Source organism: Bos indicus, chromosome 10, assembly GCF_029378745.1.
Source record: "Bos indicus isolate NIAB-ARS_2022 breed Sahiwal x Tharparkar chromosome 10, NIAB-ARS_B.indTharparkar_mat_pri_1.0, whole genome shotgun sequence".
NCBI classification, from domain to species: domain Eukaryota; kingdom Metazoa; phylum Chordata; class Mammalia; order Artiodactyla; family Bovidae; genus Bos; species Bos indicus.
The window spans coordinates 16,956,866-16,975,441 of record NC_091769.1 but is presented as its reverse complement, the minus strand read 5'-3'; the positions used below and the strand labels follow the sequence as shown (position 1 = coordinate 16,975,441).

General features: G+C 52.6%; 1 protein-coding gene across 12 annotated transcripts in view; it reads left to right on the top strand.

The window, feature by feature from the left end:
• Positions 1-18,576, top strand: part of TLE3 (TLE family member 3, transcriptional corepressor) — a 49,324-nt gene that overhangs the window by 7,787 nt on the left and 22,961 nt on the right. For 8 of the 12 annotated variants that reach the window (XM_070796994.1, XM_070797002.1, XM_070797004.1 and 5 more), the window contains 2 exons: positions 15,960-16,022; positions 17,527-17,631. In XM_070796994.1, the coding sequence (XP_070653095.1) occupies positions 15,960-16,022; positions 17,527-17,631 (168 nt within the window). The remainder of the gene's footprint in view (positions 1-15,959; positions 16,023-17,526; positions 17,632-18,576) is intronic. The other 4 variants (XM_019967738.2, XM_070796998.1, XM_070797001.1 and 1 more) reach the window with 1 other exon arrangement.

Sequence of the window (18,576 nt, the reverse complement as noted above, 5' to 3'; positions counted from 1 at the left end):
CCGTCCATTCCAGCCTTCTCTGGAGCCCATTGCTTCTTGTTTATGGAGCTGTCAGAGTGAGGGTCTGTGTGCTTTCTGGCTCTTTTCCTTCTTATCCACGCTATTATTGAAATGATCTGGGAGATGGGCACGTGGTCCCTACCGATCATGGGTACTGGTCCTGGGTGGGGACCTTATTGAAGACTCTTCATGAATCCTGCCGGACCAGGAGCTCCTGGAGGGGCACAGAGCTCCTCTTTCTGTCTGTGGCTTCCTCCTCCCCCTCGTACAGGAAGGCCTAGTCTGTGTCAGAGGTCCTTTTTTTCCTTTTTGTTGTTGAAGTCAGTCAAGGGAGGGATTCCCTTTTTCTTCCTGTGTGGGCAAGATGTTTTTCATCTTGTTTGTACAAAATCCTGGGATACCAGGGAAAGGTAGCCCAGGCCAGACCTCAGTGGGGTGTCCCACTGATCCGCATGCAGAAAGTCTCAGTGTCTGTGGGGAGCCCCTCTTTTGAGGTCTCCTGTGTGTGCTTTGCACATAATAGGTGCTCAATAAACACATTGCTTTTTCTTTGCTCAGGATTACTGTCAGAGGGTGGAATTCCCATTCCCCCAGCCTTGTGAGTAGGAGAGGGGGAGTTGCTCTTGCGGGGCTTCCTGCTACTTCCTCCTCTGGCTCAGCATCCAGTTTCTTCATCAGTCAAATGAGGGGGTTGGACTGATTCCCAAAACGGGTATTAGGGGCTTGGGATGTGCTGGGTGTGGGCTGGGGCTGGTTTCACAGACACCCTTCCCTCCTCAGGGGGAGTTGGGCATCTAAATGAGTCATTGCAATGCAGTGAGGTAAGTGCTAACAGGGCCAGTGTCACGGGAGGAGCACCCTGGGACAGAGCTGCTCATTCTTCCTGGGAAAGGGGAGTCAGGTCAGAGAAGACTACACCAGCGAAGACTACACCGAAGGGCTGTTACCTGAGCCGAGTCTTAAAGCGAGGGTTCATTAGGCAGGCACCCCCGGAGGCTCCTCTGGGGTGGCAGCAGCCCTTGGAAACACGGGGCTATGTGTCCCGGAAGCCACAAGTCCACAAGTCTTGGGAACTGGCAGTGGGGGGGGAGGGGAGGAGGGACTCCACTTGGGGTGGGAGGCGAGGTGGTGACATGTTGCAGCGAAGTGATCTCCAAGGCCTCTCGGCGCTCACACTCGCTGCTCTGTGGCTCCTCCGTCCCCAGATGGCTCTCTAAGGCTGGCCCGCGTCCATCTGCCGGGCTGGGGGGTGGGGTGGGGGCTGCTCTCTGCAGTCTGTCTCCCTCCCCTGCTGGCTACCCCACCATCATCTGCTGGTTTGAACTTTATCCCCCAAAGTGGCATTGTCTTCTCGCTCATATTGGTAATTCTGTAATGACTGGTTATGACCCACCCCCTCCCCCATATTTAATTCTCATCAGCCCAGCTCTCCACTTTGCTATTAATGATAGCAAGCCAGCAAAATAGCTTTCAACATGCCATTGACAGTCTGGTTTAAGAGAGCACTTGAAGTAGTGCTAGACAGCTGAAAGCACCCATAATTGTGTACCAGAGTGAGAACTGCGCGCTCAAGGGCCTTGTTTTTATATGCTTAAAGGGACAATATCTTGTTTTCAACAAATGCTCTCTGAGACTCACAGCCAAGATGTGCTCTCTCCCCTTCTCTCTTTGCTTTTTTCCCTTGGCTTTTGTTTTTTTCCTCTTGCCTTTCAAAAGAAATGTTCCCTCTCAAGTTGAGGCTAAGGAGAAACTTAGGGAAGGGGGGATTTCCTGCTGCCACAGAAGTAAGGTCTGGGTACCATCCACTGCAGGCAGCCTGTGGGGTATGCGGTGGGGGTGGGGTGCCTCCCCTGAGGGTCTTCTGGAGGAGGTTACCGGGGGAGTTGCTGTTTTCCCCAGCAGTGATGTAGAGTTCTTCCGTGGGTAAGGATGTTGCCTGGTGAGCGTGAGGGTAGAGGGGGGCAGGCTTCCAAGATGTTACCTTGTCACCGTGGATGAGCAGGCAGAGACCACCTGAGGGAGAAAGGGGTCAGCCTTTGGGGAGTCAGATTACAACCCTCTAAGCCCTTGAAAGCAGATTTTAGGAGGCCCTTCTGTACAGAGGTTCCTCTGAAAATCATGAGGATGAGTAGGGCAGGGACCTGCCTTCTGCAGGGGACGTTCATCCCAGCTTCGGGGATTAACAGGGGGACCCACTGACTCAGCTTTGAAGATTCTGCCCAAGAACAAATACCTCCCTCCACTTCACCCCACGACATCATGACTTTAATGGTGCAATATCTTTTTGAGAAGGGGTTCCCTTCACTGCTGTAGCCAAAACCTTCCCTGACCCATTGCAGGGTGAAGGAAGAACAAAGTTCCTAGCAGTGGGGCTGAGATGACCGGGGAGCCCTGTTGGGGTTGAGTCTGGCCTTGGCTCCTTAGAGGGGCCCCATTTTGTTCACCTGCCATGCGAGGGACACAGGTGGGATCCTGGGGCAGCTGCCGCCACCTCTAGACACTGCCAAGAGAAAGCCTTTATGAAGACAGAGTGAAAATTCTGATCTATAGTTAGAGACTATAATAATACAGGCGTTCACATTTGTGGAGCACTTGTTTGCAAAGCGGATAAGACATTTTTGTCTTAGAAACCTAAACTCACAGCCATGTGGGTCCAGGACAAACACACCAGGAGGAAAGCGTCAGAGCGTGTCAGGAAAGGCCTGGGGTGTGAAGATGACCTGTATGCTCAGGGTGCCACCAGGCTGTGTTCCTAAACTGGGGCTGGGGTGGGAGGGGAGCGTGTGGAGCAGCAGTGAGCTGTGAGCGCCGCGAGGGACAAGACCACTTTGTATCACAGAGGCTCCTGAGCCCGTCGTGGGTGCACAGTGTGCATTTTGTGGGGGACTCGGACTGTTGGGCTTCCATGGCGGCTCAGGCCAGGAAAAGAATCCGCCTGCAACACAGGAGACCCTGGTTCGATCCCTGGGTTAGAAAGGTCCCCTGGAGGAGGAAATGGCAACCCACTCCAGTATTCTTGTCTGGGAAATCCTGTGGCTAGAGAACGGGCCTGGTGGGCTATAGGGCTTCCCTGGTAGCTCAGTTGGTAAAGAATCCGCCTGCAGTGCAGGAGACCCTGGTTCGATTCCTGGGTACGGAGTATCCCCTGGAGAAGGGAATGGCTACCCACTCTCACATTCTGGTCTGGGGAATTCCATAGACTGTGTAGTCCATGGGGTCGCAAAGTTGGACACGACAGCAACTTTCACTTGACGGGTTGCAGTCCATGGGGTCGCAAAGAGTCAGGCATGACTTAGCGACTGAGCACGCACAAGCATGCACAGACCAGGACTGTTACATTCCAGTTTTTTTTTGGAGGGGCTCGCTGACCCTGTGTAACATCGTTCTGGGAATGTTGCAGGCTTTCTCAGGTTACTGAGAGAGGCCTGTGGCTGCGAAAGTCGTGATTGTAGAAAGAAATATGTCATAAACCTGTATTTTAACGTGTCTTTAATAGGCTTAAGCGCTTCCCCCCCCTCCTTTCACATGACAGGACAGTGTGAGGGGAAGAAAGGAGAGGGGTGAAGAACCAGATACTTGGGAAGGATGATAAAGCAGAGGTATGAGGGGATAAGGAATGGGGAAGAGCCAGGAAAGCATGCTGCATTTAGATTATAGGAGGACCTGAGCAGCAGGAAGCAAGGGTTAATGGCTTGGAGGTAACTTAGTCAATGATGCTTGTCATGCCTTAGCTATCTATATGGGCCTGGAGTTCCAAGTGCCAGGGCCTTATCTCATTGCCCTTTTAAATCCTTGATAACCATTGTTCACAGCTCTTCAACTTTTTTTTTTCTTTTAATTCCAAATGAGAGCTTCTTAGTTTGCACTGGAAGGCTGCGTCTTCCATCAAACGCAGAGAGTTCTTTCCAACTCTTTGCAACAAGGGGCAGGGGAGGTGATTCTTCCTGCCTGGTCAGCTGGGGAGGCTTTCTTTGGTTTTAAACGCCTTCACCACCCACCCAGGTGAGGACGGTGTGATGAAGGGTTGGAGGAGGGGCCCCTACCCAGTCTCCAGGGCTTCTTAAAGGAGAGCAGTTAACAGATCTGTTCTCCTCCTGGTTTGAAACTGAACATCCTGGCAGATGCTTTGGGAATCAGTGGTGATATCTGCTGGGGAGGAGCAAGGCAGTTTAGCGTGGACTGGGGAACCAGGACAGGAGTCCGTCCTCCAGCTGGGGTGGGGCCGGGTACAGGCTCTGTCAGACTTCCTGCCCAGGAAGACGTTGGGCAGACTCACGGGCCTGGGAGAAGCTGTGTGCATCTGCTAAAGTCACTTCAGTCATGTCCAACTCTGTGTGGCCCTGTGGAGAAGCTGCAGGTGATACCACATGGTCTAGAGTGAGGGGCTGAATGGTCTGGTGGGAAGACAAACAGATGAGATGCGGCAGATGGAGGCGGTGAGCTGGCCAGGGCCTGATCGGTCAGTGGGTGCTTTAGCATCTCCTTAAACCCTTCCTCTGAGAAGAGACAGGGACTCTTCCTCAGAGCTCCGTCACCCATGGAGAGTCTTGCTTGGCCTAAAAGCAGGAGTCCGAGGGCATGACTCTGGAGGGACTGAGGTCCAGGGACCCTGTCTCCCAGGGCCTCACACTTCATCCCAGGGAAACAGCTCTCCACGAAGCCAGCCAGAAATGAGGAGCATTAGAGCCCCAGAGAGGCACCTGCCCTTGCCAGGGTCCTCCCCCTGTCGGCTTGCCTCTGGCCGTGTCACTTAGGAAGTGTGTGTGGCACCATGGAGCTCAGTCTGCAGGAATTCCTTAAGGTGGTGGCATGTGTGTGTGTGTGTGTGATCGTCTCTCTTAGCCTTTTTTTTTTTTTTTTTTTAATTTATTTATTTGTGCTGGGACCTAGTTGTGGCCTGCGGGATCTAGGTCCCTCACCAGAGATGGAACTGAGGCTCCCTGCATTGGAGCTTGGAGTCTTAGCCACTGGACTACCAGGGAAATCCCTCTGTTAGCCATTTTTTGGTTTCTCATCTCTTACCTGATTCCTACCCACCCTTCTCAAAGGACCACCTTTCCCTGGCTCTCCCTCTCTGTCCCTCGGACCACATCCCTTTCTCAGTCCTCTGGTTTTGCAGGAATATTGGGCATTTCCCAGGCCTCCAGGTGATGCGTCATTGATAAACCCTTTTTCACAAAGGTGCCAGTGGAATCAGAATTTCTTCATTAGAAGTCAGTTGGTTCTCAAAGGGGGGATCCTGGGAAGTTAGGGGCAAAGGACCAGGATCTGGGAGCTGGCCTGACCTGGTGGCTGAGAGACAGGCTTTGGAGTGAGACAAACTTAGGTTTGAGTCCTCAATCAGGGTCTACTGGCTGTGCAACTTGGCGGCCCGTTTGTCCTCTGTGAACTTGAATTTGTAACAGAGGTGATGAGGATGCCTGCCTCCCTTTAGAGCAATGTTGTCTGATAGAACTTTCTGCAGTCATGGAAATGCCTGTATGGTGGCCACCAGCCCCATGGGGCTCTTGAGCCTTGGAATGTGTCTGTTGTGACCGAGGAACTGAGTGTCAAGTTGAACTTTAGTGAACATTCACTAGCCATGTGTGGCCGGAGGCATCATATATGGGCCTGTGCATTTATAGAGTGTTTTGAGGATGATGTGAGATGATGTATATTGACTCCTCTGTGTGTGGGGAGATCTCACAAGGGCTTCTCAAAACAGGACAGTCCCCAAAGCTGCCAAGGCCTCAGAGAGCGAGGACCAGCTCCTTGGTGTTGCTGATGTTGTAAGACTTCCCAGAGCCCTTTCTCATTTGTGACTGGTTGGCTCCATCATGCCAGCCCTACCGTGTAGACACCTTAAGCCCCACCTCACAGTAGGAACACGGATGTTTCAAGAGTTTAAGTGGCTGGATTGCGGTCTCACGGTCGACTAGGGGTGGGTTCAGAAGTGAGAACTAGGCTTGTTTCATTTGGACCAATGATCTTTATCCAGAGGCCACATCAAGGTGTGGTCTTTTGTGGTCTGCCCACTGGCCCACCTCCAGACCCACCTGTGCGTCAGGGCTTCAGTTCCAGTGCTGGGAAGTCCTCAGAGATTTTAAGAATTCAGTGAAATGTAAGTGTCAGTGATGCATAGACCAGGGTTTCCCACCCTGGCCGTGTTGGCATTTGGGGGCCGGATAATTCTTCGTGGTGGGGTTGCCCTGGGGTGTTTAGCAGCATTGCTCTACCTCCTAATTCCAGTGGCACCACTTCAGTTGTGACACCCCAAAATGTCCCCGGGGGAGCCAAAGCTGCTGTGCTTGAGAACCCATGATGGAGGAGGAGGAAGTCTGGCTCTAGGGCCACTGCCTTGCTGTGTGACCTTGGGCAGCCAGGCCCTCTCTGGGCTTTGTTTTCTTCATCTGTGAAATGAGACGGTGAATGTGCTGGTGGTTTGGGAGGAGGCCAGCCTGAGAGCGAGCCGATGATATAAACAAGTTCTTAAATACCTGATCTTGATTTTTAAGGCCTATGAAATGCCACCACTTCTGCCATCTTTGTCTGGGGAAGCGAGGCCCCTCTGACACTTTTAAACTAGGAAAAGGACGTGCTCTTGGGTTTTGAACTTGGTGGTGAGGGTAAAATGGGGCTGTTTCTGCCCACGGTCAGTCTGTTAAGGAATACTGTGACATCCTGCTTTCCCCTTCCTGCCCCCCAGGTTTCCCAGAGAGGCCCATCCTTAAAATTCATAGCCAATAGCCAATGCTTCATTTGTAGCACTGACCTTACAGGGAGACCCCCAAAATTTAACGAGCTGCCTCTGCAAGGGTAATGTGACTTTTACAGCCTGTTGAGGGGCAAAGGGAGATTTGCATAATGTTCCAAGGGGGATTAGGTGGCTGGGGGTTGCCATGGCAACCCCACAGGGATGAATTGAGAATTTTTCCTCCTGGCAGGAGTTGGCCAATGGAGTCTGGGAAGGTGGGGGAGGGAGGCTGGGGGTTATCTGAGGGGAGGGAGGGAGAGATGGGGAGGGGAGGGAGAGATGGGGAGGGGGTTGGTGGGTTGGTCGGTTGGTTGTGCCTGGGATGAATGGACAGTGTTGGGAGAAGCTGTAATTTGAAAAGACTTTCCCTGTTCATCTACACAAGCAGGCTCTTTGAGGACCATTCCCTGGAGTGGGGGTGGGAGGCAGGCAGAGTTTAATGTGTTTTAGAAACCAAGAAATTAAAGTGAACAAATATTTAAAGATTATTGGATCTTGTTAACAGGAAGCCCGGTGGATGGAAACTGAGAGTCTGAGAAATGAAAGCCTTAGAGGCAGAGAGGGACTTGGCTGTCAGATTTCCAGGTCCCTCCCATGGAGTGGTGTCCACCCCCGTGTGTCTGTAGGGTTGGAGTTGAATGCTGTCCAGGACGGGGTACTCACTTGCATACAGCACTGAATTTGGTTTTGAGAGCACTGACTATTATCCTGAACCTAAATCTGCCTCATTTATGCAATGGAAGCTGAGGTCCTAGCACAGGACACACCTGGGGCAGGCATGCAGGTCTCTGGACATTGCATCGCCAGCTCTTTCCAGGGTTAGTGGCCTAGACACTAACTCTGTCCCTTCCACCCCCGCCACCCACCACCCCGCACCACTCCCTCACTTCCTCACTTAGCATCACCATTCCCAATTCCCTTCCTCCCTGGACTCTTGGCAGAAAATGTCTAAGGTTTCTGGTGAGCACAGAAAAGGAAGGTGAGACTCCTTTCAGCGGAGCACGTGGCAGGGTCACGTCACGCCTAGGCCCCCAGACTCCCTCGCCTTTCATCTGCCCTTGCCAGATGAGGGCTGCCATCCTTTCTCTGTGTGAAGGGCGTGGGGGCCAGTGTCAGAGGCCAGCCCCCGGCAGCGTCCCTGCCCTCCCCCAGGAGACAGATCCTCAGGGTCATGCCAGGGCTGGGCCTTTTCTTGTTCCAAGCCCTCCCGGCATAAAGAATTCAGCAGGCTTCCTCGGAAGCATAAATATTTAATGGCGTTGTAGTTATATATAATTTGATCAATATGTCAGTGCTAAAAGGGCCTTTAAGGAGGCTCACCTATCATTGAGTGATCTGTGATGTAAACCTCCCCGGCCCCTCCAGGAGCAGGGGTCATTATCTCCCTGGCTGCTAAGTGGGGCATTTATTCACCCCCTTCTTAAAGATACCGTGGAACTGTTCTCTTGTTGAGCCTGTACATGGTAGGGATGGAGTGGGGCCTGGGAGCCCCGCCCCAGCTTTTGCTGGAGGCCTCATCCCTCCCTGGACTTCCTTTTCTCTGGTGATAAAACACCCACTTATTTTATTTCCGTGCTCTCTGAGTTTGGTTCGAGGAGAAACTGCCTGGCAAGGAATTTCATCTTGTAGTCCAATAATCGAGGGCCTATCAATTTAGAATTGCCTAGGAAATGCAGTGGGATATTTTAAGGTAAAATTGCTCGGATGCATTGTTCTGGAATCTTCTAATATTTGATTGCTGGGTGACTGTGGCACCTGGCCGCTGGCGCTTCCAAGGCCTTCTGCGCAGCCTCCAACCTCTCCCTCTGCCCTTGTGATGTTACTTCAAGGTGAGATAGACTAACTTTAAACACTCCAGGACATATGTCAGAGAGCTAGGTAAAACCCGATTCAAATTCAAGAACCTCAGAGCAGACTGAAGTGGCCACCTCAAACGTACATGCTTCAAGAGGCCCAGCCACCAGGGTGTGACTTTTCAGAGGTCACATGGCTTGTCAGACAGGGAGCTGGTGAGAAAGCCAGCATTCCACATGGCTTGGAATATAACTCAGGGTCTCACGTAGGTATCTTTTCCTCAGCTCATCTTTCTCACACACATCCACAAACGCATCTCCAGAATCACACAGCTCTTTCCAAGAGCCTGCATGGTTGTCCGGTGAAGAAGTCCTTGTTTTAGAAGCGAAAGCAGGGACCTAGGAGCCGCCCCTTGGCTGCCTCACAGGGAGGCAGTGGTTTCTTCCTGCTGAATGAAACACCTTGAGCCCTTTCCTGGCTGGCTGCAGCTCCTTGTGAATCATGCAAAGAACCCAGACAGGAGCAGCTGGACACTCACAGATAGGATAGGACATCCCTGCTTTTGCCCGCTCTGTGACTGTTGTGGGCAGTTTGGCTGATGGACACACTCGAATGGTTCGCGTGCCATGAAGACTGGTCCTGAGGACCAAGCCCCAGCCAGCCCCAGTCTCGCCCACACCACTCAGCATCCATCCACATTTCGAGGTCCATCCACATTTCAAGGTGGCTTGCCTCTTTGCTCGTCCTTTAAACTCATGCTCGGCTCTACTTTTCTGAGCTTTCTGGAGGAATCCCTGTGTCACAGAGCAACTTGGGAGCATTTAGTATTCTCAAACTCTAAACGATGGCTCTTGGATCTTATTATCGTCCCCCTGTTTTGCAGACAATAAAATTGAAGCCCAGATGAGGAAAGGGATTTGCCCAAAGCCATGCAGGTCATTTCTGTGTGGCTCAGGGTTCAGAACTCTAAAGCAGTCAGGTTCCTCTCTCTCCTTGTTTGTATTTGGCTGAGGTTAGAATGAAGTCTGCATTTTCTAGACCTGATCAGTACCTGGCAGTTTAAGTACCAGAGAGAGAGTCTCAGGGAAGTGGCTGTCAGCTGTTTCTTGAGCAGGCATTTAAATTAAAAGAAAAGCCAAAGACTGGCTAAAGGCTGCAGGCCAGGAGCAAGAGGCTGCTGAGGGTGTGGGGCAAGAGTAGGTTCCATCTCCCTTAAGTGTCCTGGGTCAAAGGTCAGAAGGATGGGAACTGCAGCAATTGTGAGTGGCCGGCTGTGACTGGAGCAGTGTACTTTGAGAAAGCCCTCTCTTTATAGCAGGATGCTCCGAGATCCTGCTACAGTGAGGAGATGATTGCGTGAATGGGAGTTCCTAAGGCACACTGAGCAGGCAGCTCTTGGGGAAATTACACTCGCCCCCTACTATCCTGTGTTCCGACATTTATTTGCTTAACAGTCTCGATGGAGACGTGGGACAGATGTTCCTCCTGCAGCCAGAGCCAGTTGGGAGCGCAGACTCCGGATTTCGCAGGATCTCTGTGCACGCCTCTCTGTGTTGAGTAGATTAGTTCCTTCTGAGGAATGATGTTTTTCCACCAGCAAAGCTGCCTTCTTTGAACCACACTTGAAAAGAAACCTTGAAAGGCAGTACCAGGCTCCCCAAACACCTATTTCCAAAGGAAGCCATCCTCCAGCTGCCTGGCACTCGCCTCCTCCCAGGTTCCCCTCCAAGGCTCTGACTCGAAGGCAGAGGCTTTGCTGAGGCCGAGATGGAGGGGAGGGTGGAGGTCTACCCCGCGAGCCCCAGCTGCCATATTGATAACGGGATGCCCGGCATGCCACAAATAGGCTCTAGATCCAATTTGTGATTTGTGACCTGTCCTGATTGTTAAAGCCACACGTCTTGATTCTTTTTTTCTTTCCTTTCTTGGAAGTGAATGTTTAGAGCTTGTTTGAATTGGATCAAATGCTGTTTTAACAGCTGTTCTAATCGGAAATGCTGTCAATTATTAACCCTGACAGTAGTTTTTCTTTCAAAAATGCTTCTCTGAGCTCTCTCAAAATGTCGAAATTTGGCTTCTTGGTAGGAAGTCGTTTAGTGAAGTTGCTTAATTACCAGGCGTCAGTTTCTCCATCTGAAAACTGGAGATTTATAGGAAGTGCCTTTCCTATAGGGTTCTTGTGAGCTCACCCATGTTAAAATGCTCAGAACAGCTGGATCTGGGGATGTTAGCCATTATTATTGTTGTTAAGAGTGGTTCTGTTAGGCCAACTTTGTATTTGCAGAGCTTCCCGTCCTCAGTTACCACCCTCAAAAAAATAAACATTAAAGAATTAAAGTCATTTAGGGAACAATTTTCCTGTTCATTCTCTGGCCCTCTGCTGTATGCTGAACTCAGGTTTGGATTGGCCTGTGTGCTTAGTTGCCCTGTCGTGTCTGACTCTTTGCAACCCCGTGGATTGTAGCTGCCAGGCTCCTCTGTCCATGGGATTTCCCAGGCAAGAAGACTGGAGTGGGTTGCCATTTCCTTCTCCTGGGGATCTTCCCAACCAAGGAATGGAACCCACTTCTCCCTTGTCTCCTGCATTGCAGGAGGATTCTTTACCACCGAGCCACGGGTTTAGAGATGACCAAGGCTCAATTCCTGCTTCCATGTGGTGGGGAGACCAGGAGGGCGGTGCTGCCCATGGCAGGGGACAGTCCCAGCTGGGAGGGATGGGGTTTGCATACTTTCTCCACCCCCACTTCCCCCCAGAAAGAAGTCCCCAGACCCAAGAACAGGGACCAAGGGTGACACCGCCCCCTCCCCACCCCTCAGCCCTATGGATCCTGACCCATGATGGGCCAGAGGCCTCACGGCCCCTCAGCTCTATGGATCCTGACCCATGATGGGCCAGAGGCCTCACGGCCCCTCAGCCCTATGGATCCTGACCCATGATGGGCCAGAGGCCTCACGGCCCCTCAGCCCTATGGATCCTGACCCATGATGGGCCAGAGGCCTCACGGCCCCTCAGCCCTATGAGCCCTGACCCATGATGGGCCAGAGGCCTCACGGCCCCTCAGCCCTATGGATCCTGACCCATGATGGGCCAGAGGCCTCACGGCCCCTCAGCCCTATGGATCCTGACCCATGATGGGCCAGAGGCCTCACGGCCCCTCAGCCCTATGAGCCCTGACCCATGATGGGCCAGAGGCCTCACGGCCCCTCAGCCCTATGGATCCTGACCCATGGTGGGCCAGAGGCCTTACGGCCCCTCAGCCCTATGAGCCCTGACCCATGATGGGCCAGAGGCCTCACGGCCCCTCAGCCCTATGGATCCTGACCCATGGTGGGCCAGAGGCCTTACGGCCCCTCAGCCCTATGAGCCCTGACCCATGATGGGCCAGAGGCCTCACGGCCCCTCAGCCCTATGGATCCTGACCCATGGTGGGCCAGAGGCCTTACGGCCCCTCAGCCCTATGAGCCCTGACCCATGATGGGCCAGAGGCCTCACGGCCCCTCAGCCCTATGAGCCCTGACCCATGATGGGCCAGAGGCCTCACGGCCCCTCAGCCCTATGGATCCTGACCCATGATGGGCCAGAGGCCTCACGGCCCCTCAGCCCTATGGATCCTGACCCATGATGGGCCAGAGGCCTCACGGCCCCTCAGCCCTATGAGCCCTGACCCATGATGGGCCAGAGGCCTCACGGCCCCTCAGCCCTATGGGTCCTGACCCATGATGGGCCAGAGGCCTCACGGCCCCTCAGCCCTATGGGTCCTGACCCGTGATGGGCCAGAGGCCTTATGGCCCCTCAGCCCTATGAGCCCCGACCCATGATGGGCCAGAGGCCTTACGGCCCCTCAGCCCTATGGATCCTGACCCATGATGGGCCAGAGGCCTCACGGCCTCTCAGAGAAGCTGGTCTTCACTGAGTCTGGGCCCCAGGGGAGAGCCTGAAGGTTGATATCCCAAGCCTCTGGAATATTCTGTATCTTGTTCTGCTGACTCTTGGTTGACTTGTGGGGTTGGGAGGCAAGAACTGTTCCCCGTGGTGGAAAGGAGAGATGAGAGGGGACTTGCTCTGAGCGACCCAGCTGTGGTCATCTTGTAGCCTGGATGCCAAGCCTGGAACCAGTTGGAGCTCCATGAATCCCAGTAGGTTGTTCCTCATAACCAGAGGATGCTGGGCTCTGGACCAGGCCCTGCAGGGGAAGATTCCACCTGGAGGCAGCCTATGGCCACACGTTTGCTAAAAGATGCGGGGAAGGGCAAGGCTGGCTGGCTACTTCTTATTTTGTCCCTTCACCTAACAAAATCTTGACACTTGACCTGTTTGCTAGAGGAAGTAAGCAAAAGCTAGGACTCCTTTATGGGCTTCCAAGGTGGCGATAGTGTAAAGCACCTGCCTGCTGATGCAGGAGATGGAGGAGACCTAGGTTCAATCCCTGGGTCGGGGAAGATCCCCTGGGGGGAAGGCATGGCAACCCACTCCAGTATTCTTGCCTGGAGAATCCAATGGACAGAGAGGAGCCTGGTGGGCTTCAATCCAAAGTGTCAAAAAGAGCCAGGCACGACTAAAGTGACTTAGCATGCACACACAGGACTCCTTGATAACCACCCACCTTAAAGATGGTAAGACCTATAGTTACTGAGTGGGCCAAAGTGACAGGGAAGGTTCAGAGCCTGCCGCCTGCCTTCCTGGCTGAGAAGCGGGCAATAGCTAGGGACCTGCTTAACTGGACTGGTCTGGCTTAACCACTACTTGAGGGGCTGCCTGCTCCATCTCCCTGTTGTAGGTCAGCACTTTGTCCACCACTGTCCCTCTCCCTAATGCTGCCCACACTGAGGCAGGCCCACATCCCCAGCCAGGGGACACTGTAATATGAAGTCTTGAAACACACATGCAGGGAAACCAGTGAGATTCTTTTGTCTCTAGATTTTACTGGGCATCTATCATGTACTAGTCTCTGCTATGCCAGTCATTTGAGGTAAGAGACATTGGACCAGTGAGCTCCCTAAGCTCATTGGTAAGGATGATTTATTTTATTTCTCTTTGCTTTGTGTTTTAAATAAAACTTTCTAGTCTTATTTGGCGCATAAACATGTGACAGGTGAGTGATTATGTTGTTCTATACAGGTTTGGACTGAGCTGATTGTTTCCAGAATTCCTGACGTATACAATTCTGACTCTTATAATTTCATCTCCCTTTCCCACTATCAATCAATGTGGGAGAAGAAAAAGTGAAAAGAAATGAGAAGGGGCCCTGTTTTGGACTAGAACTCTTTCCACTTACCTAGATTAATAATTTATACAATAGTTAGTAATAGTCCCAGGAGCCTTATAAGTATTAATGATGGACATCTAGTGGGCAGAGGCCAGGGCTGCTGCTAAAAACTCTACAGTGCCCGGAGCAGCCCCACCCAACAGAGTTTTCTCTGGCCCCAAATGTGTGTAGCGTGGCGTCTCAGGCGGCTCAGTGGTGAAGAATCCACCTGCAATGCAGGAGACTCAGGCTCGATCCCTGGGTCGGGAAGATCCCCTGGAGGAGGAAATGGCAACCCAGTCCAGTATTCTTGCCTGGGAAATCTTGTGAACAAGAGGAGCCTGGCAGGCTGTTGTCCATGGGGTCACGAAGAGCCAGACACGACTGAGCACATATGTGGCTAGCACGGATGCTGTGACAAACCCTCCTGTACAGTGTCCTTGCTGAAGTAAACCCCAAAAGTACAGATATGGCTGTGGTCCCTCCCTTGGAACTCAGCCAAGGATGCGTTTGGAAATGGGACCATTATTGGCACTGGTTGGTCCAGGATATGAGGGACAGTCTTTCGCACCAAAGACTTGCTTTACCCCCAGTGCCCAATCTAGAGTGTTCCGGGAGAGAGCTGTGATCTGTGATCCCCACCCAGGAGCCCCTGCTGCTCTGGACAAGGAGGGGTCTGTGTTGGAACCTGCACTGCAGCCAGCAGCCCCGGGATGTGGGCCCACAAAAGCCCACAGATTCCTAGCCTGAGACCCATCTCTTCACCAACCAGAGGCATCTTCATCATGGCTGGGGACGGGTTGTGGTGGGGGGTTGGGGTAGTAGGAGTGCTGGCCCCACGAATTCTCCTTAGGGCCCGGGTCTGCTTGTAAGCCTTCAGACAGCATTGCTTTTACTTTAAATGCACAAGCATTTCTCATCCGGAGTCATTTGACATGCAGATGATCACAGATTTTTAAAGGCTGTTGTCATGGTTTTGTCTCTCAAAGATTGCTATGTGCTGATGAGAGCTCTGAAGCCAGCTCTGGGACCTCAGTCCCGGCAGCCTTGGGATTCAGAATGGGATAAGAGAGGCGATTCTGAGACTTGTCTGTCAGTGGTCCTCAGCCTTCCTGCCTGGACTGTTAACCATTTAGCCCCACTCTTTTTTCTTTTTTTTAAACCATTCTTCATTTGAGATGGCTCACATAGATGGATGGCAAAAACAGTTGATTTTTTCTTTCTTCTTTTTAATTTTTTTAATATTTATTTGGCTGTGATTTATTTGGGTGTTAATTGCAACATGCAGGATCCTCAGTCTTCATTGCGGCATGTGGGATCTAGTTCCCTGACCAGAGACTGAACTCAGGCCCCTTGTATTTTGAGCGCAGTCTTAGCCACTGGACCACAAGGGAAGCCCCCAGCTGATGTTTTTCTGAGTGTGATCTTTTCTGGGGTGTTAGGGGTGGGGCAGAGAATTGATCTGCCTTTCTGTGATCAGCTTAGATGAAGGGCTAGGGTTCTGATAGTTACGTTCTGAGCAGCATCTTAGAGAAGGCAAGGCTTGCCCTCTCCAGAAGGAAGCATCAATGGTGGGATTTCCGGCTGGACAGCACTAGAAGGGCGAGGGATTGGTCTGCAGGGGGAGAGGCAGCAGTGGGAAGTGGGAGTGAGGGAAACCCTCTCAACTGCACATCAGTGGGCATGAGGCTAGCACCAGGGAAAACTTGGCACATGCATCCGGGGGTCTTCCACCACCTCCTGATGTGTCTGGGCGTCTGAGAGTCTGAATTGCAGTTGCCCGTGGGGCCACCGGGCAAAGCAGTTCCTTCTCACCGCGCTGCGTCCGCTCTTATGAAAGGTTTCACCGCAGTGGGTGGTATGGGGGTTGTTCTTGTTTAGCTTTGCATTGTTTTGGTTAGGGCTTCCATTCCAGAGGAGGTGAACTGTATGCTCTGAACCAAACACGGAGACCACCTCTGATAGGAAATTGGAGCTCCTGGAAATTGGGTTGGTTGGAGGGAGTGGGAAGGAATTGCTTCACGCTGTGGATTCAGCGAGGCCTCCTGGCAGGAGGTCCATAGAGGGTGGAAGGACGGAGCCTGTCGAGGGCCTGTGGTTTGGCGGGGGGTTGCCCTTCCACAGTCTGACATTTTGGCGACTTGATTTATTTGCCTTAGCCTCACGCAGTCTCTTTCCCTTTGCAGACAGAGATTGCGAAGAGGCTGAACACGATTTTAGCACAGATCATGCCTTTCCTGTCACAAGAGGTAAGACCTTCTTTCGCTTTGTCTTCTGTGCCTTGCCAGAGCGGCCCCTGTCCATCCGTTCACGTGGACAGAAGTTGACAGCCTGGGGCTTTACAACCTTCTCTGGCAAATCAGAGGGGCCGTTTGCTCCTTCTTCCGGTGGAAGCTGTTCCCTGCTTCTGCTGAGCCCCAAGAGGAGGGTCCCGGCCTGTGACGGAGCCACAATGGGCAGTGGGTATCTCTGCCTCTTCCCGTTTCCACCCTTCAGCCTGTCCAAGCCAGCATTCCCAGCCTCAGCTTCCCCATGCCCCAGCATCCACGCCTGGAGACATCTAAGAGCAAGGAAGCCTGCCCAGTCAGTGCCAGGAGCCAGACCCTCTGCGGAGAACCACTTACCCAAAGGTTCTGACTCATCAGGGACAACTGAGTCAGTCACGTCATCTTTAAGCACTTTTTCCAGGAGACTCCCCCCTGGCCCCTACCTGAGACAGGGCTGGACTGGAGGGCAGTAGGAGAAAACCCTCTCCAAGGAGGCCCCTTGGTGCAGGGCAGACGGGTGGGCTGCCCGAGAGGGGCCCGTAGAGCTTACTGCAGCTCGGACAGGCCTGCCCTCCAGGCCCCCTCCACCTGCACTCCCTCCTAGGTGCTAGGTGTCTTGAGCGAGAGTACTGACCCTTACCTGATTGAATTCCTGTAAAAGCAGGATGTAAGTGATGCCCTCGGGTCTTGCAGCCAGTCAACCCCAAGGCTGAAGGGAATGAATGCTCTAAAAAAGATTAAAAAAAAAAAAAAAGACTTAATTTTTTAGAGTGCTTTGAGGTTCATAGCAAAGCTGAATGGACAGTACAGAGCTGTCCCCTAGCCTCCCCACCATCAGCACCCCACCCTGGAGTAACGGATGAACCTGCCTCACACGCCATCAGCATCCCAGCATCTCAGCGTCAGCACCCGAGTCCATAGCTTAGATCAGGGTTCATTGTGCCACGTTTGCCCACGTTTATAGACACATGCTTTTTTGGTTTGTTTTCTGTTTACATAGATACAGGTTGAGTATAGATACATGTACTTTTCTTCTGAACCCTTCGAATGTAGTTGCAAACATCCTGAAAACTCACAGCATTCTCCGTACTCAGGCTGCCTCTCCTAAAAACAGGACACCTTCCTGTTTTATGGACAACAACACTGTCACTGCATTTAGAAGGGGAATAATCATGCAGCAGCATCGTCTGATGTTGGCTCTTTCTCAGAGGCCTCAAATAAAGATTTTTTTTCCTGTGGTAGAGGGCAACAGTTGACAAATAGCCATCTTTTGGCTTAAAATTATGGGACGTTTTCATTACAAAAGTAATACATGCTCATTGAAAAGGGTTTAAAGGGTTCCCCGTCCCCCAAGTCCTGTTTGGGTTCGTGGCCCTGGTCTGCCTCCTGTTAGGACGGTGACCCTGCCCGTCCCGCGTGGTCCCCGCACCCCATGCCTCCTCGGGCAGGGAAGCCGCCACCTCTGACCCGGACCTCGTTCCTCCAGCACCAGCAGCAGGTGGCGCAGGCGGTGGAGCGAGCCAAGCAGGTCACCATGACAGAGCTGAACGCCATCATCGGGGTACGTGGACTCCCCAGTCTGCCTCTCACCGTGTGTATAGCCCTTTTATTCCTCCCATTTACCGTAACCAGAGACAGACCCTGACCTCAGCTGGCCTCAAAGAGTGCGGCCCCAGGGCTCCAGTGCCCCCAGCATCTCACGGGCTTGGACCCACCTAGATATCTTCCCCAGTGGCTCCCCAGTTGCCTCCCAGTCCCCAGATTAAAGGGGTATCTGACCCAACCCTAATCCACCTCTAAATTCATCAGCCCCATCCTACCCTGGCTTTTGGCATCTCCAACAGAGAAGGGGTGGGCTCTGGGATCACCTTGGAGGCCAGCCTGATTTCTCCCACCTCCCTGGGGGCCTGTCCCTTCCCTGGCAAAGATCCGCCCTTCTTTGGCCTCCTGAGGTCAGAACTGTCTCTGTTGTTCTGTGCTGTGAAGCGTGCTGTGGCATTCGGGTCTGGGCCTTGCTGTCCCGTGCGCTGAGCTGCCTGGCTGAGCATCCATCATGGACCTGTGTGAAGTCCAGCCAGGACCCCTGGCCACGTCTTCCTGAGTGTGGGTCCCCAAAGGGACTTCTGAACAATATACATTCCAGGGCACCCCCCTCAGAATTCTTTTCCATCAGTCTGGGATGGGACTGGGCCTCTGTGTTTTTGTGTTTTTCCAGATCATTCTGAACCGTAGTCTGGCTTGGGAAGCAGTAGACGGGTTGGCCAGGGTCTCTCCAGCCCTTTGATTGGTCTTCACTCTTCTCCTTGTCCTTAAGTGCAGTCATTATTTCCAGGTGGAATTAAAGGTGCAGAATGTTCTGGCTTGGTGGGGTGAATGATGTCACTGGGCTCTTGATTCTGGGGAGAAACCTGGGGCCCTCTGTTCTAGTTCCACTTTTTCCCCGTGTGACCTCAGGCAGATCCCGTCTTTTCCTCACACCCTAGTGTCTGCATCTGTTACAGAAGAGGGGTGGACCAGCTCATCTCTTTGGGCCAGG